This window comes from Cheilinus undulatus, linkage group 19 (assembly GCF_018320785.1).
Source record: "Cheilinus undulatus linkage group 19, ASM1832078v1, whole genome shotgun sequence".
NCBI classification, from domain to species: domain Eukaryota; kingdom Metazoa; phylum Chordata; class Actinopteri; order Labriformes; family Labridae; genus Cheilinus; species Cheilinus undulatus.
In genome coordinates this window covers 15,577,698-15,598,036 of record NC_054883.1, presented here as the reverse complement: position 1 = coordinate 15,598,036, position 20,339 = coordinate 15,577,698, and the positions used below count along the sequence as shown (strand labels likewise).

General features: G+C 39.7%; 1 protein-coding gene across 2 annotated transcripts in view; it reads left to right on the top strand.

The window, feature by feature from the left end:
• Positions 1-20,339, top strand: part of myripb (myosin VIIA and Rab interacting protein b) — a 197,427-nt gene that overhangs the window by 83,211 nt on the left and 93,877 nt on the right. For both annotated transcript variants that reach the window (XM_041814357.1, XM_041814356.1), the window contains exon 2: positions 12,943-13,164. In XM_041814357.1, the coding sequence (XP_041670291.1) occupies positions 12,943-13,164 (222 nt within the window). The remainder of the gene's footprint in view (positions 1-12,942; positions 13,165-20,339) is intronic.

The following is a 20,339-nucleotide window of genomic DNA, read 5'->3' as shown; positions in this document are numbered from 1 at the left end:
TCATCCATGTTAGCTACATAGCTACATTGTGTATTTAGATTTTTTAGCATCAGCCTTAGCTACTTTAAGCTAGCATAGCTTTGTTAGCTACATATTTAACATTACTACTCAAGCAAATGTAGCTTCATTAGCTGTATCCAAAGCTAACAAAGAAAAAGCAAACCACCATTTGCTTATAGCTTCTTCTGAAACAGATGTGTTTTTAGCAAACGTAGCATAATCTAGCATGCCCAATTTAGCTTTTTTGATTTAGCTTTAGCTGTGCCAGTTATTATTCTGTTTTCTATGAATCTACGTAGCTAATGTAACTCATGTAACAAATGTAACATTTAAGCTTTAGATTATGGTATGTTAGCTACGTAGCTACACTATGTAAGTAGCTTATGTAGCTTTGTTGGCTTTAGCCTTAGCTATGTTAGCAACATTAGTGTTTTCATGGAGTCCAAGGTTTTTCCCGTTTACTCTAGGATGCAGCCAAGAAGCCTGGCAGTAATGGACAATATGGCAGCCTCAGAAATATGTAACTTAAATCTTTTAATTGCCCCCTTGTAGCAGGCTGCAGTGTAGGCAATAAAGACTGATCTCACTATTAATGCCTAAAAATAACCTACATTTTCAAAGAAAATGCCAGCTTTCCAAAATATCTATTTGGCCCCAACGGGGCAACTATCAAAACTATGGACCAATTCACCCTTATTCAAGAAAGGGGCATTGTTTAACTGTGTGCTCCACAAAGAACTATGCATGCACCAAAGCTGTGAATAATAGGTGGGTCAGTAAGCAGTAGTAATATAGGCAGGTCTAATGTAGCATCTGTGGTACCCTGTACCATGCCAAAGCAACAGTGTCCCTCATTCCCCAGTGGTCTGCCCTCATAATGCTCAAACCTATTTGAGCCTGAGCAGGGTTACCTGCATCATCATACTGTGATTTAACAAAGAAGCAAATTTATTTACAATAGGGAACAATGCAGTAAACATGACAGCAACTCTAATGAATTTTTTCAGTCATATACAGCCCTCTAACACTTCTGAATTTCTCTGTTACACAAGGCAGGGCATCGATCTGCTTCAATTATACATCATGTCTGCATTGTGTACCTATACTTGCCCACCAGTATGGATTGCTGAGTGTGAATGCACCCTGTATCTCAGCTCAAAGCTCTCCAGGGATACACTTCCACTGATTTTCTGGAGTAGATCAGGGTGTTGATGTACAACTGCAGTCCAATAAGTTGCACTCTCAGCAGTGTGAAATGGATTTAAGTAAACATTATCGTTCATGCGAAGTGGGTAGACTCTAGGGTTGTTCAAATGTTTATCCATTTGTCACTTAAAAATAGTTTTAAGTGTGCACCGATATTTCCTTGCAGATGAGAAAAATGCCCCCCATACTCTGAAAAAGCAATATGATTTCCTCTCTGCTCAACCCCCTCCTCACACCTGCACCTTAATCAACAACTTGCCGACAATCCCAACAGGAACTAGAAACCTCTACCTTAAAATTTATGGCCCACGTGCCAGTCTGCCACTGCATTGCAGAGGAGAAAAACTGTTGAGATAGGTTCCCCCCTGCTCTTGCTCCGAGCTGGTATTCAAGTTGGATGAAGTGTGTAACTCGGCTTCACCCAGTCGGGGTCCAAATGCAAATTTTGCGCCTGATTGAGCCAAAATTCATTCCCATTCTCACAGCTTTTTTTAACCCTGCAGCATATTCCTGCTGCTCTGGTGCACGCAGGGTGTACAAAGATAGAAGTGAATGCACCCATGCGCACACAGCCCTGTATCAGACATTCACACAGCACATGTATCAATGCAGGCTGAGTGACAGCAGGGAAGGATCTTTTAAGAGACCTCACACAAATCCACACGCAAACATTTCACATGTTAAATGGCCCACTTTCAATTAAATGCACCATAAGCTCGAGGAAAGCTCTAGATCAATTCACAATTACCAAGCTGCAGCGTGATCGTTTGCTCCACAATTCAGAATACAACATTTCTAAGTCCTCTTCCAGTGCAGTCTGTGAATGTGCCCAGTCGACTGCAATCAATAAAATAATTAGAAATATTTAAAAGTTGATCAAGGTAGTGCATCAATCATGCTCACTACATGGTCAAAATCTTTAATCATGGAGATTTAAAAATATTTTTTCTGGAGTAAATCACTTTTTCCACCTTGCATCTTGTAAGGTTTCTAGCATTAAAGATCAAAATATATTATTTGTCAGTCTTTATCCTGATAGCCTTGTTCGCTGTAGGAGCTCGCAAGTATTAATTCCTGCCAGTTTTGTAATCAGATAAAAAATTCCTTACAGGAGCTTAAACGTTATGAAAGATCAAGCATTCAACTTGCTTTTTTATGAAAAAGAACCCCACATTTAAAAACATTTTAATGTTACTGGTGTCCTTTATACACCCACCTGCCACTTTATTAGGCACACCTGTTCAATTGCTTGTTAACACAAATAACTTATCAGCCAATCACATGGCAGCAACTCAGTGCATTTAGGCATGTAGCCGTGGTCAAGACAATTCACTGAAGCTCAAACTGAGCATCAGAATGAGGAAGAGAGGGGATTTAAGTGACTTTGAACATGGTATGTTTGTCGTTGCCAGAGGGGATGGTCTGAGTATTTCAAAAATGGGATTTCACGCAGAACCATCTCTAGGGTTTACAGCGAATGGTCTGAAAAAGGGGAAATATCCAGAGAGTGGCAGCTGTGTAGATGAAAATGCCTTGTTGATGTCAGAGGTCAGAGGAGAATGGGCAGAGATGACAGAAAGGCAAAAATAACCCAAATTACCACTCGCTACAACCAAGGAATGCAGAATACCATCTCTGAACACACAACACGTCGAACCTTGAAGCAGATGGGCCACAGCAGCAGAAGAACACAGCGGGTGCCAGTCCTGTCAGCTAAGACTGAGGCCACTACTCACATGGGTTCACCAGAATTGGACAATAGAAGACTAGAAAGACGTTGCCTGATCTGATGAGTCTCGATTACAGCTGCCACATTCAGATGATAGGGTCAGCATTTGGCACCAACAACATGAAAGCATGGATCCATCCTGTCTTTGTTCAGGCTGCTGCTGGGGGTGTAATAATGTGGTGGATATTTACCTGGAACATTTTGGGCCCCTTAGTACAAACTTGGTTGACCAAAATCTCTGAGGAATGTTTCCAACACCTTGTTGAAATTATGTCATGAAGAACGAAGGCAGGTCTGAGGGCAAAAGGGGGTCCAACGCAGATTTAGCAAGGTGTATCTAATAGGGGTTGGATGACTTGAGATTTTTTAGAGTCGACTTTCATGTGATAAAACTCGACTCGCCTCCAAATGGACATTGATGATAACCAACAATATATAATCCATATCCTCCTAACATCAGGCAGCTTACAAACGTTGGTGCGAGTGCAAACAACAAAAGGTGAATACAGTATACAACATTGAATTTACAAAAAAAAAAAAAAAAAACCTGATGCAGTGTCACTACATTTCTGGAGTGGAACATTATACACCTTACCTGCCGTCTTCTTGGTGTCCATTCTTTCATCTTATGCTAATTTAGCCTTTATTTAACCTATTTAGACTGAAGGCCCCTGATAAAATGCCCTCTAAAAACCTAAGTATTGCTCAGATCATGAAGAAAACACAGATATTTTTAGTTTTGAGAATAGCTCAGTAGGTCAGCGTTGTGTAGGTAAAGTTGATGGGATGTTCCCTGGTAACTTACTTGTATTTGATCTTGTACTGGCCATGAGTTTGGTTTTATCAGCATTTAAGAGCAACTTTAGTTTCTGCAGACAAGCCTGAAAAACACTTAAAGCAGATTGACCTCCAGAGAAGAAAACGGTGGATCCAAACATCTGAACACATTTCCAGTCAAATAGTTGGCACCATGATTCTGCTTGGTCTGACATGCCAATGTGAGGAAGGACATTTATCAGTAAACTGTGGTCTACAGTGTCAGAAACTTTAGATAAATTTAAAAAAGAAAAGCTGCACATTAGGGGCTGTAAATGCCTAAGCTTGTGATGAGTGACTAGTTGACTACTCTAAAAAGAGTCATCACGCAGCAGTCGACTAGTCGACCAGTCTATGCAGCGCCTTGTACCTAATAAAGTGGCCGGTGAGTGTTTAAAGAAAGACAGGCCCATAGTGGACAAACACTTCAGCCATCAGGCAGCAACAAACACCCTGAGAATAAAACTGAGAAAAGAATTCAGATAAGGTCATCGCTATCTGAAACATTCCCTTAACTCCTGTATATGATTTAGAACCAAGAACTGCCTGTTTCATCAGCATTTAAGCACACATTTTGTCCTTCATATAAATTTATTGCACTAAACATTTAAACATTTCCTCTGAATTACTAAAATACCCATGTGTAGTGTAAAGAAACATCAACAAAACCTTGTGTGGTATAAAGGCAAGTTCAGTTTTTGTCATTTTATTTTAAGACTCCCTCAGTGTTTGTTAGACAGTTTCCCTATGCATAAATGTTATTAGCTGCACGCTTAAACTGAAGGAAATAAGCCTTAAGATTCACTTGCTTACTTGGCAGACAGTTTTGTAAAGTTTAAATGTTATGATTATTAGCCTTCAGCTCATTTCTCCAGTTTCAGCTACCTGCATCCTCATTATTATCTGTTTTTTAAACATGCAATGATCCTGTTATGACAGCCTTTTTAATCTGTGATGAATATCCTTTTTATCCACTTATTTGATGATGCTGCTGGGAAACACAGATTTTCGCACAGTGCTTTGTAATAAATTATCATATAATCATGCCGGTTGTCATACGGTATTACCAGTCTTGTAATTTTAGGCCACAGAGAATAACAAAGTGAATTTAAATGATAAATCACTCACAGATGTTGCATTATGTATATGAATATTCAAATAAGTACATGAGCTTTGATTGGTTTCTAAATTAGGCACACTTATTTGCATAAAAGTACACATTTAAGTCAGGATACTATTTACTCTGAGTCATCAGATTTCTTTGCATTGGTGTGCGTTTCTAACATGCGTCAGCGGTGAGAGGTGTAGCTCTTAAACACCGCACTGAGCAGGGGAACGACTGCTTAGAGGACGATTCATCATTTTAAAAAACTGCATTTTTTCATAATGGTGGCAGTCCGGCAGCTGCTGCTGCTACTGGAGTGCCATTATCTTGATTACAAATGTGGCCAAAAGATTAATTCAGCTTGACTAAAACTTCAGCCTCAGCCTGAGTGTTTGTCAGCTGAGGGAGAGAAATGGAAAGAAAGGAGCGGAAGAAATGTGGCGACTCTGAAATAACTGTTGCCGAGTAGAAAGAAAAATTGGGGAAGGAGACAGAGGCAGGCTTTTATTAAAGAAAGAAGGATAAGAGAGGGCCCCACTCATAGAAATTCAGCATAAACAATGTCGCCAGTGCCAGTCACAAAGACACTACATGCCATTAAATCCATGTCTCATTCTGCCGCTGGGTTTGAGATCATAAAATAAATCTGTATGCAGCTACACGCTGTGTTTCCTCCTAAACCCACTGTACCCCAGCACATGCTGCAGTGACTTATTTACATAATCAATAGTTTTTAATTCAAGAGTTTGCCTTGCTCCAAACTTTCAGCCTCCAGAGGAACTTTGTTGTTTTTCTTAATTTGTCTGGAGCAAAGCAATAGATCATGTTGGGATAAATTAAAGTGCTGAGTAATTGATTGTCTAATAAACATGTAAAGTTCCAGGAGTAGAGGTAGCAGCAGATTGTACCAAGGACCTCCATATCTGACGTTAGCAGTTTTTATTTTTGGTGATAAAACTCTACTTTTGTTTTGAGCTTATACTACTCTTGTAAAGTGTTTGGTAGATGCAAAAGAAAAGGAATAACTCTGATCTGAAATAAGTACAAGTTTTCTTTCATCTCACTTGACTGAATGAGAGAGAGTAAATAACTGCATTTGTACAAACTGCACACAGAAGTGAAACCCCTTTCAAGCATGCACTCCATCACTCAGTCCATTCAGAAAACATCATGTAATGGCACAAGATTTTACTTTTATGGTGAATCAGTTCTCAGTTTTTGACAATCTACAACCCCAATTCCAAAAAAAAGCTGAGGCACTGTGTAAAATCTGAACAAAAACAGAATGCAATGATTTGTAACCTTTGAAAGTTTTGAATTGAATTGTGCCTGATTTTAATGCAGTGCTGCCTAAGGGCCCAAAGAAAACAAGCATCCAATACTAACCTTTGGCCTTGACCCTTGTCCACAAAAATTTCTCATTGTCTTTGCAATTTTACATTGAAGAACACTGTTCTGAAGTTGCACCACAATTTTTAGATGCAGCCCCTGCCCATCTTTGCTTCTGAGGGACTCTGCCTCTTGGAATGCTCCTTTTATACCCAGCCATGCTACTGAGCTGCTTTCAATTAACCTAATTAGTTGAAAAATGCTCCTCCAGCTGTATTTCATCAATAATACTTACTTTTCCAGCCTTTTGTAGCCCTGGTCCTGCTATTTGGAAAATTGTAGCTTCCATCAAATTCTAAAAAAAGAAAAAAATCTTTCATGAAATGATTAAATGTTTCACATTCAACATCTCATATGTTGTTTATGTTCTTTTGGGACTAAAATATGGGTTAATTTTACCCAGCGCCCCAACTTTTGTGGAATCAGGGCTTTACTCCCTGAGTATTTTTTATAGTAATTTATTGTATTGGTAAATGTGCTGACTAATCTCTGCTATTTCACATTAATAATAAGCTTCTTTACTCAGAAATGTACCATTTTAAATTCAGTATGGGGGTTTTAGACTGGCAGTACATGCTTTAAGGTATTATTTTATTCCTACACATTTTCACAAAGCAATTGACTGATTTTAGCAAGAAAGTAATTATCAGATTCATATAATCCTTTAACCTTGAAGTTGACCACTACCACATACCTTTTTGCACTTAATGAATATTCAAATTGAATGATTTAATTGGATGGCCGAATCTTTTGAATAAATAAAAGTGTGCAGCCTTCCTTGACTTGAAGATGAAAGTGTGAATGTAATAAGGTTAACCTCAGGTTAAATGAAAAATATATCACATTATTGGAAAGGTGCAAAAAGCCAGTGAATGCATGTGCATGCTTTAGCGAGTGAGAAAGACAGAAATAAAAAGTCTGTTTCCCATTTATGACTGAATAAATCAGTTCCTCACTCGCTCTTTCAGTTCCTCCTAAATACATTCAGCTGATGAGCATGGTTCAGCTTCTCTACGATGTGAAATACGTCACTGGAGGATTTCAATGCTGATTGGCTACTGCGGCTCGAGTGATTCGGTTCTGTTCAGTTTTTTAGGCCCTGTCCACACGAAGATGAATTCAGGAGTATGCAAAAGTTTGTTGTCATATTGGCGTTTCAGATAGAGGCCCTAAATGCTACTTTCTCAAAAATCTGTACACGCCTACCGTTTCGTCTCCATGGGGACAGCCAACCGCATCTTTCTTGAAACTATTTCGTCATACATAGCACAGCCCACTTAACCTGCATAAGCGAATCCAGCCAAAACAATGATGGAGGATTACAGAGTTGAGTTTGTGTTTTATATACAAGCTCCGTAATCTTCTTCTCTCTTTTGGTGCATCCTGTGGCAGCGTTACAGCACCACTTACAGGCTTGGCATATACACTACATTGTTTTCAGTGGTTCCATGCTTGCACAGACATTTCCTGAGACGATCCGTGTTTATGGCAAACTTTTTCAAAACGAAACGGAAATATATCGTTTTTGTCTCTGTGTGGACAAGGCCTTTAACTCTCACGAATAAAGCGAACGCAGTTTGAAAGATTTGCTGCATTTTGTCAGGGAGGTGAACTCACATCTATGAAGTCACATATAATTTACTCATGTGAATTATTTACTCACATCTGGTATGAGCACAAGGTGTTAGGGATTGGCTCGTTTTTTGGAATGTGCCTCAAGTGGACACTCACAGAACTGCAGTGTTTTTTCCCTTCCATATTGACTTCATTGTTTAGCACCAGGGCCAGATTAAGACATCGAAGTGCCCCTGGGCAAGGTCTTTCAAGTGCCCCACCCCACCCCACCCCGCCAAAATTCTGCTGCCTACTAAATCCTGAAGCACTTACTGCACCCCAAACCACAGAATAAATATAAGAACTGTAGCACACAGTCTGGTCTAAATATCCATAAATATCCAAAAGTGGTCAGTTTAAGAACTCATGCCTCACTGTGCAATCTGGCTTTTAGAAGTATGTAAGAAATCTTGCATGCCTCTGTGTCAAGCCAAGGCAACTCAGTAACATTTCAAACTATGAAAACATGTTAGCCTCAGTACTCTATCATATGGCAACACTGAAAACAACCTGTAAGTGAAGGTTGTATAGAAAGCGACCTACTTTTTCACTCAATTAAAACTAATCTGAATGTCACCTTTGACCCGCCCCATGCCCCTTGGCCAATGAGGAGGGGTATGTCAGCTCACAGTGCCACTAGTGCCACTGTGTGAAAACTACAGTGAGTACTAGAGGACAGGATTATGTTAAGTGCTGAGCAATCATATTTGCAGTTGCAGTTGGAAGTTTGCAGTATGGTTATGTGGCTACTGCCGTGGGCCCACTGTGGTTCTCGGGCCCCTGGGCAATTGCCCAGTTGCCCTAATGGTTAATCCGGCCTTGTTTAGCACTGCTCTTGAGTCAACAATGTAGACAATGAGACAACACTGTCCCCTCAAGGTCACTGTTACAGCTTTGCTTAGCATTTAAGCCATCTGAATTGAAGTTTCCCCAAAGATCTGGGGCCATGGCAATTGTCTTTATGATTACACAGTGGTTAAAATGACTCTCTTACCCACAAATGCTTGTTAGCTTTACACATGTCTATGATTTATAAGGGCACTAAGCTTGTATTTCTCATTAGCGATGTGTACCTCAGCTGCACCTGGATGAACCTCATGAATCTCCAGTCATGGCATCTGGATGAGCACAGGTTTTCATGTCTCATTAACAGAGATATGAGTTAATGCCAAGGACTTCAGGCATGACACTCCTCTCCCCTCTTCTTCTTTCTTTGTCCTTGGATATCTATGTGTGTATATTCATCCACTCATTTAATTAAACTACCAGAGCTTGCCTTTATAACTGAGCTGCTCATTAAACTGTATCACAGACACAAAAAGACAAAATGAAGCCTGATCATAATCAGAACTGAAGGATATTATTTTCAGGGAATTGCTTTATTGAGTTATTGAGATATACAGACATGATGCATATATTTGGGTTGTTTGTATTTGATGTTTTGTATGTTTGCTCTAGCAGACAGTCTTTTATGTTGCTAATTCAATCGGGGGCCATCATTTACCCGCAGCTGTGACCTTGGATGTGCACTCAGAATATAGAGCCTCCGTTTGATCGTCTCAGTGCGTGTAAGTTAGTTTCTGGAGCATCCATATGCCAGCCGCTGCCCTTCCACACTCCCAGCTCCACCCCCGCCAATTCTCACATGACACTGTATATGAAATGGTTTGTTCATCTTGGTAATATGCTGCATCTAATGATGCATATGAAAAGCAATCAGTGAGGCAGCCTAGGATCTGCTCGAGGAGCAGCGTTAATAACTTAGGGATGCGGGAGATTGCAATGCTCCCACTGACTCCTCAGACACGAAGATACTACACAGGAAACACAAAATGTGATCAATTTAAACCCATTTTGCTTTTCACTTGTTTTCAATGGGAGAATTTGTGATGTAGTTAATGTTAGGATACCTGCACATCTTATATAATAATACAATGTCTGTCACTGTAATGATCCATGAGTCTACTATTTCAATGATCTGAAATTACTGAAGCTAGTTAACAAAAACACTGGACAAATAGCACAAGTATATTAGCAACTTAAACATTTCATTGCATTGTGCAAATTGGAAAGTGTACAGGAGTTTGACTGTGATCTTTGATAACTGACCCCTTGTTTCCACAAACATATGCCAATGATGTCTTTTTATCCTGCAGATGCTGCTTCTTATATTGTCCAATGCGAGGGTGTACATTTTTTACAGCTGGACAAAAATCACAGGAAAAATATCACAGCCATGGAAAGAGAATAACTAGTTTGGAATATGGGTTTGTGGAAATACAAACAAAAACAGGAATGATGTTGCATGTCAGGAAAAAGCTGAAAACATGTCCTGCCTGGAAGCAGCGAGACATGAACAGCCAAACTAGCTAAGATAAGCTAGCTCATTAGCCATTCAAATGTTGGTTTGTATGTTAACTAAGCTATACTTCTAATCTAAACACACCTGCTAACTTTATATGCTGAGTTATACAGCTATTTTTATTGCAATATTAATAAAACTGGTATTCATAATTGACATTTTTGTAAGAAGGAGTTGTTTGTTTTCTTATTCTATGACATTATTTCTAAGTTTTATGGTTCTTTTACATATTACATGTTAAAAAAAGAGATATTCTATTGTCAAAGTCACCGTTAAAGTCACAGCAGGCCAACCAGCAGTTAACATTAACATCAACGGACCAGTCAGAATCCATGTCTTTGTGATGCCGCCAGGGCCGTTTCATGCTATATGCGGACTATACAAATGTATAGAGCCCCACAGGCCAATATCTGAGGAGAATTAAGATTACCTGTCTTTATCCCTTCATGTATAGGCCTTTGCTTAAAAATAAAAGTAGGATATCAGAATAAAATAAGCCTCAATGATAAGTTTGATATGTTTATTTTGATGTTAGCTGCAAAGTTAGCAAGAAAAACCGTTTGTTAATGTTAACATCATAGTTACCAAATACATAGCATAGATGCTGACTGGGCTTCTGGCTTTTATTGGAGAGAATGCGTCACGTTGGCTGGAGGGAGGTCTGTTCACAGTTTAAACATGCCAGAGCCGGAAAAAGTACCAGGCTGCTGTACTCAAGTATAAGTACAGTTCTCTGGTTAAAATTAATTTGAGTAGTAGTAAAAGTACTGGTCTATAAATCTACTCAAGTGAAAGTGAAAGTAAGTAATTTAAAATGTACTTAAAGTACTGAGTACTGAGTAGCAGGGTTATAATAGTTTTGGATTTTTCATTAGTTTTTATTTTATTTCATTTTCACTTTCTGTGCTTAATTTCCAGTTTAGTTTTAATTAGTCTTTACTGCTGGTTTGATAGTTTAGTTTAGTTTTTATTTTGCAAAAGTGCTTCGTTTTAGTTTTATTTTTGTACCTGTTTTTCAGGTACATGTTAGGGCTGAGTGAAAATCAAACATTTATTAAAACATATTCTATCAGGCTGCTCTTCACTTATCGTTTATTTATTTATAGATGTTTGAATACAACTCCAGACATAAAACTACCTCTGTGTGAAGTCTTAACCAATCAATTCAGGCAATTTTAATCTCCTCAGACTTTGGTCGAGGTGCCAGTCAGTATGGCTGTGTCAAAGACTAAAACTAAGGCTATTTTGTCTCTATATTTATTTTATTTAAGTTAGTTTTGTAAGCTCAGTGTACAGTTTTAATTTGTTTTTGTTTTTTTGTTAAAGCTAAGTTTTTATTTAGTTTCAGTTAACTAAAATGATTTTTGAATTTTGGTTAGTTAATTTCGTCAGTTTTAGTTTATTATAATAACCTTGCTGGGTAGCTACTTTTGATACCCATGAGGCTTTCACAGTGAAATTTACCACCTGAGCTAAACTGGGACCTGATATTTTCAAACAGTATTACATCATATTCTCCCTAAAAAGCGTATTTCTGTGTCTGTGTCTTACATGTATGTAGTGTACATGATAGTGAGAGCAGTATAGTGTGTATAGAAGCATGCAGCGCCTTAAATAATTCACTGACTACTCTTTCTCCTTTTCACACCTTTCCTGCAGCATCAACTGTATCTTTGCCTTCACTCATGTCTTACTATAAGTGATAGATGTTTTAATGCATTACTTAATCTCCCATCCTTGTTTGCTCTGTTCTTAATATAATTGACACAAGTGGAACGTGATGATAAAAGCTTTATGATCTAACTACACAACATTACATAATTTATCCTAGCCTCTGCCGATGGTGCATTGCTCAGTCAGCAAAAATCGCACAGAGGAAAAGCCCATGTACATAATTTATGTGGAGAGCAGCCTCAGATAGCAGTGCTGCTTAAAACACTGATTAACAGCTGATAATATCCAGCCTCTCTTTTCCCTTTGAAGATTGAACTCTTAGGAGCTGCTGCTTATCTGCAGAATATGGGTGAAATTTCTGATTTGATGCAGCTGCTGTTGGATTTTATTTGATTTTTAGACAAGCTTTGTTCTCATATTTCTCTCCATAACCCTTTAAATTCATTAGTCTGAACAATCCTCAGTGGTGTTTGGATATATGAGACTTCTGCTCTTAACTGCTGTAACTGTATTTTTGGACTACTCTCCCAATTTTGATGTGGAGGATTTAATGTTTTCTCTCCCATGTTTGTTTTTGCACTTTGACTATTAGATCTTCAGCTTGGCAGCAATTTATACTAATTTCTTGTTAACATCATAGCTCCAAATGATGCTTTGTTTTAATTTCAGGATGTAAGGGACGTGCATGCTTTGCTCTCCTCAGCTGGACTGATACAGGCAAACAAGGCATGACAGGTCCTCCCAAATTGAAATGTCAGCCATCATGTTAATTCCACCGAATCAGTTTAAGAGAGAGAGAGACTGAGAAGTGTTTTTACCAAAGCCGTGACCCCTTCAGCCCTTCCCCTTTTCTTGTTTTAATCCCCCGCTCTCTCCTTTTTAATTTTTCATTTACCACAGCATCTCCAATTATTCCGCATCGCCGTCCTTCGTCGTTCTACCTCTCCACCAGACGCTCACCACCCTCTCTCTCTCTCTCTTGCTCTCTTTCCCCCTCCCTCTCTCTCTCTCTCTCTCCTCTCTCTCCTCGCTCTCCCTCTGTTTCAGCGAGATGAAGCAGGAGCTGGCGGAGGAAGGCAGCAGATGCTCCATCCTCTCCAAGCAGCACCGCTTCAACGAGCACTGCTGCATCCGCTGCTGCTCGCCCTTCACCTTCCTGCTCAACCCCAAGCGCCTGTGCCTGGACTGCCAGTACAACGTCTGCAAGACCTGCTGCACCTACAACAACCGCGACAAAGCCTGGCTCTGCTCCACATGCCAGAAGGGCAGGTTAGTGTTTGCATACACACAGACATTTGAATGCATGCTCCAGAGGAGGAGACGGAGGTAGATTGGAGTAAAGGAATGAATGGGGGCGAGAGGTGCGGGAGCACACTGAATAGAGGAAATTGGAAAGGAAAGGGCATTTATAGTAAAAGTCCATTTGAGAAGAGTGCTGAAGGATGTGAGTAAAAAAGTGAATGAATGAAAGGGAATACAGGACTTTTAAGATACTCAGCGCTGCAAGGAAGATTTGCATCTTGGACTGATAAGTATTTCTGATTGAAGAGACATGCTTCCAGCTCTTTGTTGAGATTCCTTATAATTGTACAGCAAAGGAGGAAGAAGATGGTGCCATTAAGGTGGAAGATAATGAAAAAAAAGGAGGCAGGAGGGGAGGAAATTGAGGTAAATAATCTGTTTGTTGGGTACACTGCTGGAAAAAAGACAGCAAGGAAGACAGCATGCACAATCATGCTTTCACCTCAAATTTCTAATGGGAAATATTTGTTTTCAAGCTTGTTTTTGGTTCTTCTGCGTCCCCCGTTTGCATCCTTGCACGCAAACTAGAAATCTAGAGTTTTGGAGGAAGGAGAAAGAAGTGCATTTTTTATTTATAGAGCAAGAGAAAACAATCTGATGAGCAGAAGAGGCAGGGATACTGGCTACAGCTACAGCTGGTTGGGTTTTGAATTTGCATGTGTGGCTGTTTACCCATGCACGTCTGACAGAAAGCCATGGGAGTTGTTCCAGAGCACGGACTCTCCATGGGATGAATATTGAGCTCTATGTGCTCGGGCATCAAGGGTGGGGAGCTGAAAACACTTCACACTGGAGTGTGCAAGTGACAGATCCTTAACAAAATCAATATGAGCTTTGGATGTTTGATACCCAGAATATGTCCCCTTGAGTATTTTTATGTGGAATTGACCTTGCTTTAGGTCAGATTTTTATGCTTTTTCATCAGAGCTTTATTTTTGGTTTATCTGAATAAGGCAAATATAATCCTAGAGTGTGATTAAGGAAGAAAGACATTTAAAAAAGCAAGGGTTCCTGTGTGCTTGTGAAGCATTTTGGAGTTTTTGCGACTGTATTTTTAGGTGGAGGTGCACAGGATCACAGAGCATGACAATGCTGTCCAAAAAATGAATTGCTCCCTCTACCTGGCCTTATTTCTTCCCCCTTCATCCTCTACCTCAGTCTCTTTTTGTCTCCCATTGATTTTTTGCTGTTGCCGTATTGAGTTAGACCCGCTGCCCTGCGTCCCGCTGTATGAGACAGGAGGGAGGAGGAAGGAGGAGGAGAGACAGCGAAGAGGAGGAGGAGGGGGTGATGGCAGTCAAAGAAGGTGGCAAGGCTTGCATCGATCATCTCTTCCCTCGCACTCCTCTCTCTCTCTGTTTCTGCGTGCGCCTGAGGCGCAGTAATATTCTCATTAGGGGTTTAGACTGAGTCACAGATGGGCCTGATGTCACAACATTGCCGTCTACCAGCAGCATGTAAATACAGCACTTTCATTAGCGCATTAAAAGGGCTTAAATCTGGTTTTAGCGTGAATTACTCTCTCTGCGGGTGGAGTTGTGTCATTTGGAGAGTGATTTACTGGGGCTGAAATTGAGGGTAGAGGGGTCTTGGATGATGTTTTGGAAATTGGTCCATTATTGTAGGGGAAGAATGAAAAAAACAGTGCATTGATTTCTGCATTAATAGACTGTAACTCCCTGGAGGAGGAGGCACATTAGAGTTTTGCTTAGCAATTAATTAAAGGTATCTCTGTATAGGAAACATTTTAGAGATAAGAATAGTAAATATGAAGATGATTCCTAAGACGATTTGATTCAAATCTTGATTCACAAGCCAAGATTTGATTCACTTACGATTCATTAAAATACAGATACAGTATTACAGTAAAATATGCACAATATTATCGGTCTGGTATTGGTATCAGCAGATATCAAAATTTCTGCTGGTATTAACATCTGATATTTTGCCTGTGTATTTCAGCATCAACTGTAAATTTTGTCCATATATACTAATAAACTAGTGGAGTTTTAGACTGAACCAACAGACCTATATCAGTTGAGGTCTTTTTCTTTATTTATCCTCATTATTAAAACTTTAAAGAGTTTTTTAAGGACTGAATTTTGTTTCTGTAGTCATCCTCAAACCTTGAAGTGTGTCCAAAAGGACTGAAATTTCTTGTCTGAAAATCATAGTTAAATATCAGTAGCTAGCTACAATGAATCTGTAAAAATCAGCATATCAGATATTGGCAAAAATCCATTTCCAGAACCATTTGATCCATGGACTGATGTACTCTGACCTTTGACATTAAGATCAGTTATCCGATACATAATGGTTTATCTTTACACCACTACTACCCAAATTTGACTTTTCAGTCAAACTCCCTGTAGGTTTGTTGTTCTCAGCTCTGTGTTCACACTCATGGAATGGGACAGGCTTTCTTTTACCCTAACTCTCCAACTGTTAGCTGTGGAGAAAGAGGGACAGCCCAGCCCTTCTAGGGGCTCTGAGTAGAGGCACAACAGTTTAGTTGAATGGGCACAATTCAAGAAGAACTGACAGACAGACTTTGTTGGCCAAAGTAAAGAAACAAGAGCTGATCTACTTTCGGGTCCATGTCAGAATTGAGGTCAGTCCTAAAAACGCCCAGTGGAGAAGGACACACTGTGCTTTGTAGCTTTGTTTTGGTGCTTTAGTGTGACATCTACTTGATTGGAGGTTGGATATTATACCTTCAAGCTTTTTCTTGGCAGTTTTGTGTCATAAACTGTAAGTGCATTAAAGATCCCAGGAGGAATTTTTATTTGGATATAAAACAAACTGAAATGTATGCTGACACCTCTATCCGACCCACAAAATAAAACTGAAGTGACAAGATTCCTTGTTTCAATTGAGTATGCTTTTAAAGAGACAGACACTAAAATAGACCGTTCTGAGGAGTTTTTTTTAGAGCTGGTGTTTCAACCTCTGTTGCTTGAGCCATATTATAATTTGGCCAAAGTACAGCACAGATGTTTCAGACCACAGGGGGCCGTACTAAAAGGTGGATAAAGGGTATTATGGACCCTATACAGTAAAAGACATGACCATTACACCAACAGGGACTGTAATAACATTGTATTCAAAAGCATGTGTAAACATTTCAAGGTTCTTTATTAGTACCTAAAAACGGAAAATATGTTGTACAGACAGGAGTTTGGCATCCCAGAGATAAAAACAACAAATAACACTGATTCAGAATTCAAGACACAATCAGACAATTACATTAAAAAATAACTCTAAAATGTTGAAAACAAACACTGATGAGTAAAACCAAGTCATGATTAAGCTAAAGTGCTTTTGGAGACACCTGAAAATAATACATATGAAGTAAAAGTGCATCATCTTGTACCAGTTTTGCTGGCAAGTGCAATAGCTGCAGGTACAAAAGTGTCACACAAAGCGACAACCACAGCTAAGAGGTTGAAACTCTGGATTTAAAAGGTGAAAACAGTCATGGAGGTTTAAAGGTCTTTATACGTACACTCCAAAAAAAAAGGCTTCCACTATTTTTGGAAGGCTCCCCACAAGATTTTGGCATGTTTCTGTGGGAATTTGCTCCCATTCATTCTGTCTAGTCAGGCACTGATTTTGGGCAGGAAGGCCTGGCTCAGAATCCACATTCCAGTTCATCCCAATGGTGCTCGATGGGGTTGAGGTCAAGGTTCTGCTCAGGCCAGTCAAGTGCTTCTACACCGATCTCGTCAAATCATGTCTTTATAGTTCTTGCAGTCATGTTGGAATAGAAAAGCCCCCCCCCCCCCCCCAAACTGTTAGAAGCATAGCACTGTCAAAAATGTTGAGAAGCAGCTGGCTGCAGACCTCTATGGTAGGGCGACCTTGACTGTGGGGCAAGAAGTGATGTACTAATTCTTGTTTGGGTTTTCCTTAGTTTGTAGTGTTATTTTTAATTTTATCCCCTCACCCTCATCCTTACCCTAACCTTAAGAGTTCAGGTGCCTAACCCTAACCCTCTTGGGTTCGCAGTGTTATTCTAAATTTTATCTTCTCCAGTAAATTTTCCATTTTTACACCACTCCATCTAAAACTTGGCATTGGACTTGGTAATGTGAGGCTTGCATGCAGCTGCTCGGCAAAGGAAACCCATTCCATGAAGCTCCTGCACAGTTTTTGTGCTACATTGATGCCAGTGGAAATTCAGAACTCTTCAGCTATGGAATTGGTAGACCATTGGGGACTTCTATGTACCATGCACCTGAGCAGTCATTGACCCGGCTCTGTAATTCCACATGGTCTGCTTTGTGGCTGAGTTGCTGTTGTTCCTAAACATTTCCATTTTCTAATAATATCATTTACAGTTGACAGTGGAATATCCAGCATGGAGGAAATTTCACAAACTGTCTTATTGCAAAGGTGGCATCCATCACAGTACCACGTTTGAAGCCACTGAGCTCTTCAGAACATATCATAACTATTTGCAGGTAGAGAGTGCATAAAGGTATTTGATTTTATACACCTGTGGGAACGGCTCTGATTGAAGCACATGATTTCCAAAATTAGGTGTGACCAAATACTTTATTCCTTATAGTGTATGTCAGATAAAGTGGTACAAAAGGTGTCTTAATCAGGTCAGAAATCCCAATTAACATAAAAATAAGCAATATTAATTCATAACTTCAACTTGTGGGTGTTTTCTGCTCTCAAATGTCATTCTTTTACTCATTTCTGAAAGATTCTGCATCAAAAATGTTAAAAAGGCCATCTTGTAGAAAAAAATACCGCCAAATGGTCCCCGGCTGTCCATCAACATTCGCAGTGGCGCGGCCATGCTGCTCACAAGTGCGATCTGTCAAGGGAAAGCAGATTTGTAATCAGCACACACATGGACACTCTCTGAGGCTAAAGTCACCCACTCACATATGGACACACATAAGAGTGTTATGAATGCATGCTACTAACACATGTGAGAGCATCGATTATATGTCCGTTAATTACATGAATGAGCAGCTGTGGGGAGACGGCCGCAGGCATCGATTGGCTGAATGTGTCTGTTTTTGTCAATTGATTGGAGATGTTTTGTGCATCGGTGGCAGATGGATGGTGTATGAAAAAAGAGAGTGAAAGTGAATCAGCAGGTTTGTCATAACACCCTACTAGCTCTGTAACACACATACACTCGCATACACATGCATCCGATACAGCTTTCCATCATGAGCGGGTGGGACGAGCATGATCGCTTGCAGGCTGGTGGAATTAACAGCATCCTCAGCCCACGGTACACGAGCAGCACAAACATAAATTCCTACACGCTAATGGTTCCATGAGATTCGTCAAAACACTTGTAGAGGAAACAGTGTAGTCTTGTTCTGCCTCCACACCCAAAGCAGCTGTGGAGAATGTTCAACGTGGGGGTGAAGAGAAATGAAGGTCAAGAGCGGGAGGAGGTGGAGGGGGAGGGCAGTAAGATGATGATATTAAGAGAGGGGGCTGACAGAGGAGGAAAGTGCTTGTCCTAATTATCCAAGAGGGGGAATACCATTATACTCTACCGTTTGTTTTGACTGTTAAATTCTTCCTCTCCTTTTCTTAACCTTTTTTATATTCTGTACTCTTTTTACTCTAACACTCCCTCTCTCTATCTGATGAACTCTCCATTTAGCACATTTACATTTCAGCTGGAGCACCATTTAATCTGCAGAAATGTGCTTTTCTCTTCTGTTCATACAGTCCTGAGGCCACTGATGTATACCAACAGTGTATATGCATGTATAGATTTCATAATCTCATCCTAAAGCATCACTGCAAGGAGATTAAGGCATTTGCTGCAGACCTACACAGCTATGTACATTAATACAACACAGACATTGTACACACTAAAGTACACTGTCAAACAGAGCATTTTAAATCAATTAAACAAGCCTTTTTGCCGTATGAAGTATTTCAATCAAGTGGATTTAAATGCATGGAAGCATGAGACTGCACTGTTTGTGCATGCCAAACAGTCCGTAAACACACAAACACAAACAGAGTCACACAACTCTTTAAGCACATGAACTCAGACACAGCTGCAGCTGCAGCGCAGCATTAACCACGTTTTGAACCAGAGCTCTGGCACTGCCCTGCTGGAGTAACCATAACAGAGTGACATCGGCACAAACGCTGTCACGTCTACATTTTTAATTATTTTGTTGGTGCTTCGTGATGAGAGTGCCGTTCTCAAAAGGCCAAGCAGAGGCTGATTGACCCTAGGGCCTCAGGATACAAGCTAGCCAAGCACATAAAACACTGCTGCAGTGGCACTGTTAAAGTTTATTTGATATACAACCACACACTCATATTTACAGATATCACATGAATGTCACATCCATTTATTGGTACAAGAGCAGCTCCTGTCACTCAGTAGAGACTGGGAATGCTGCTGTTTAATTTCACCTCCAAGCAGAATTGAGTAGACAGGTGTGGAGACAAAAATGATTATTTGTACTTCATAAGAGAGATAAGCAGTATTTTGAACTGATGTGCATTCACAGTAAATATAAAACGTTGGTAATTTGAAGCTATTTTAATGTTATTTTTAAGAAATGTGATAGGGTGTACAAAAGGAGACTACTTAAAGATAAAGTGTGTAGAATTTGTGCACTGAAATACCTATATTAATTTAATTCCATTGTGATATAACCAGTGATGGTAAGCTAAATACTACTATCAAAAAGTAAGCAAGTGAGGAACTGAGTAACTTTATTGTAAAAGTAACAAGTTACTTAAAAAGTATCTCTGGCATCACTTATTTTTGCTTCACTACTGATTAATGTATGCATTACATTAATTAGTGTTGTGGCAGCAAGACAGGAAGTAACTCAAATTTCATATAACACTGTAGCCATTATCATCATGGTGGGAAGTGGCTTTCCCATTGACGCTATTGATGCCTGTGATGCAGCTCCCTGTATCATTGTTATTTCAATGTTTAGGAATAAAACTCATTAATCAGTCGAATAACAACTTTAGGGTCACAGAGGTGATGATTCTATTTGTTGAACCATGTTTTGAGTCAAATATAGGTCTAAAAATAATTTGCTAGTCTGCACAGTCAGTCCAGAAAGTTCACACTGCTATCAGATCAGTACTCGGTTTTGGCCAATACCCAACACCTTGGTATT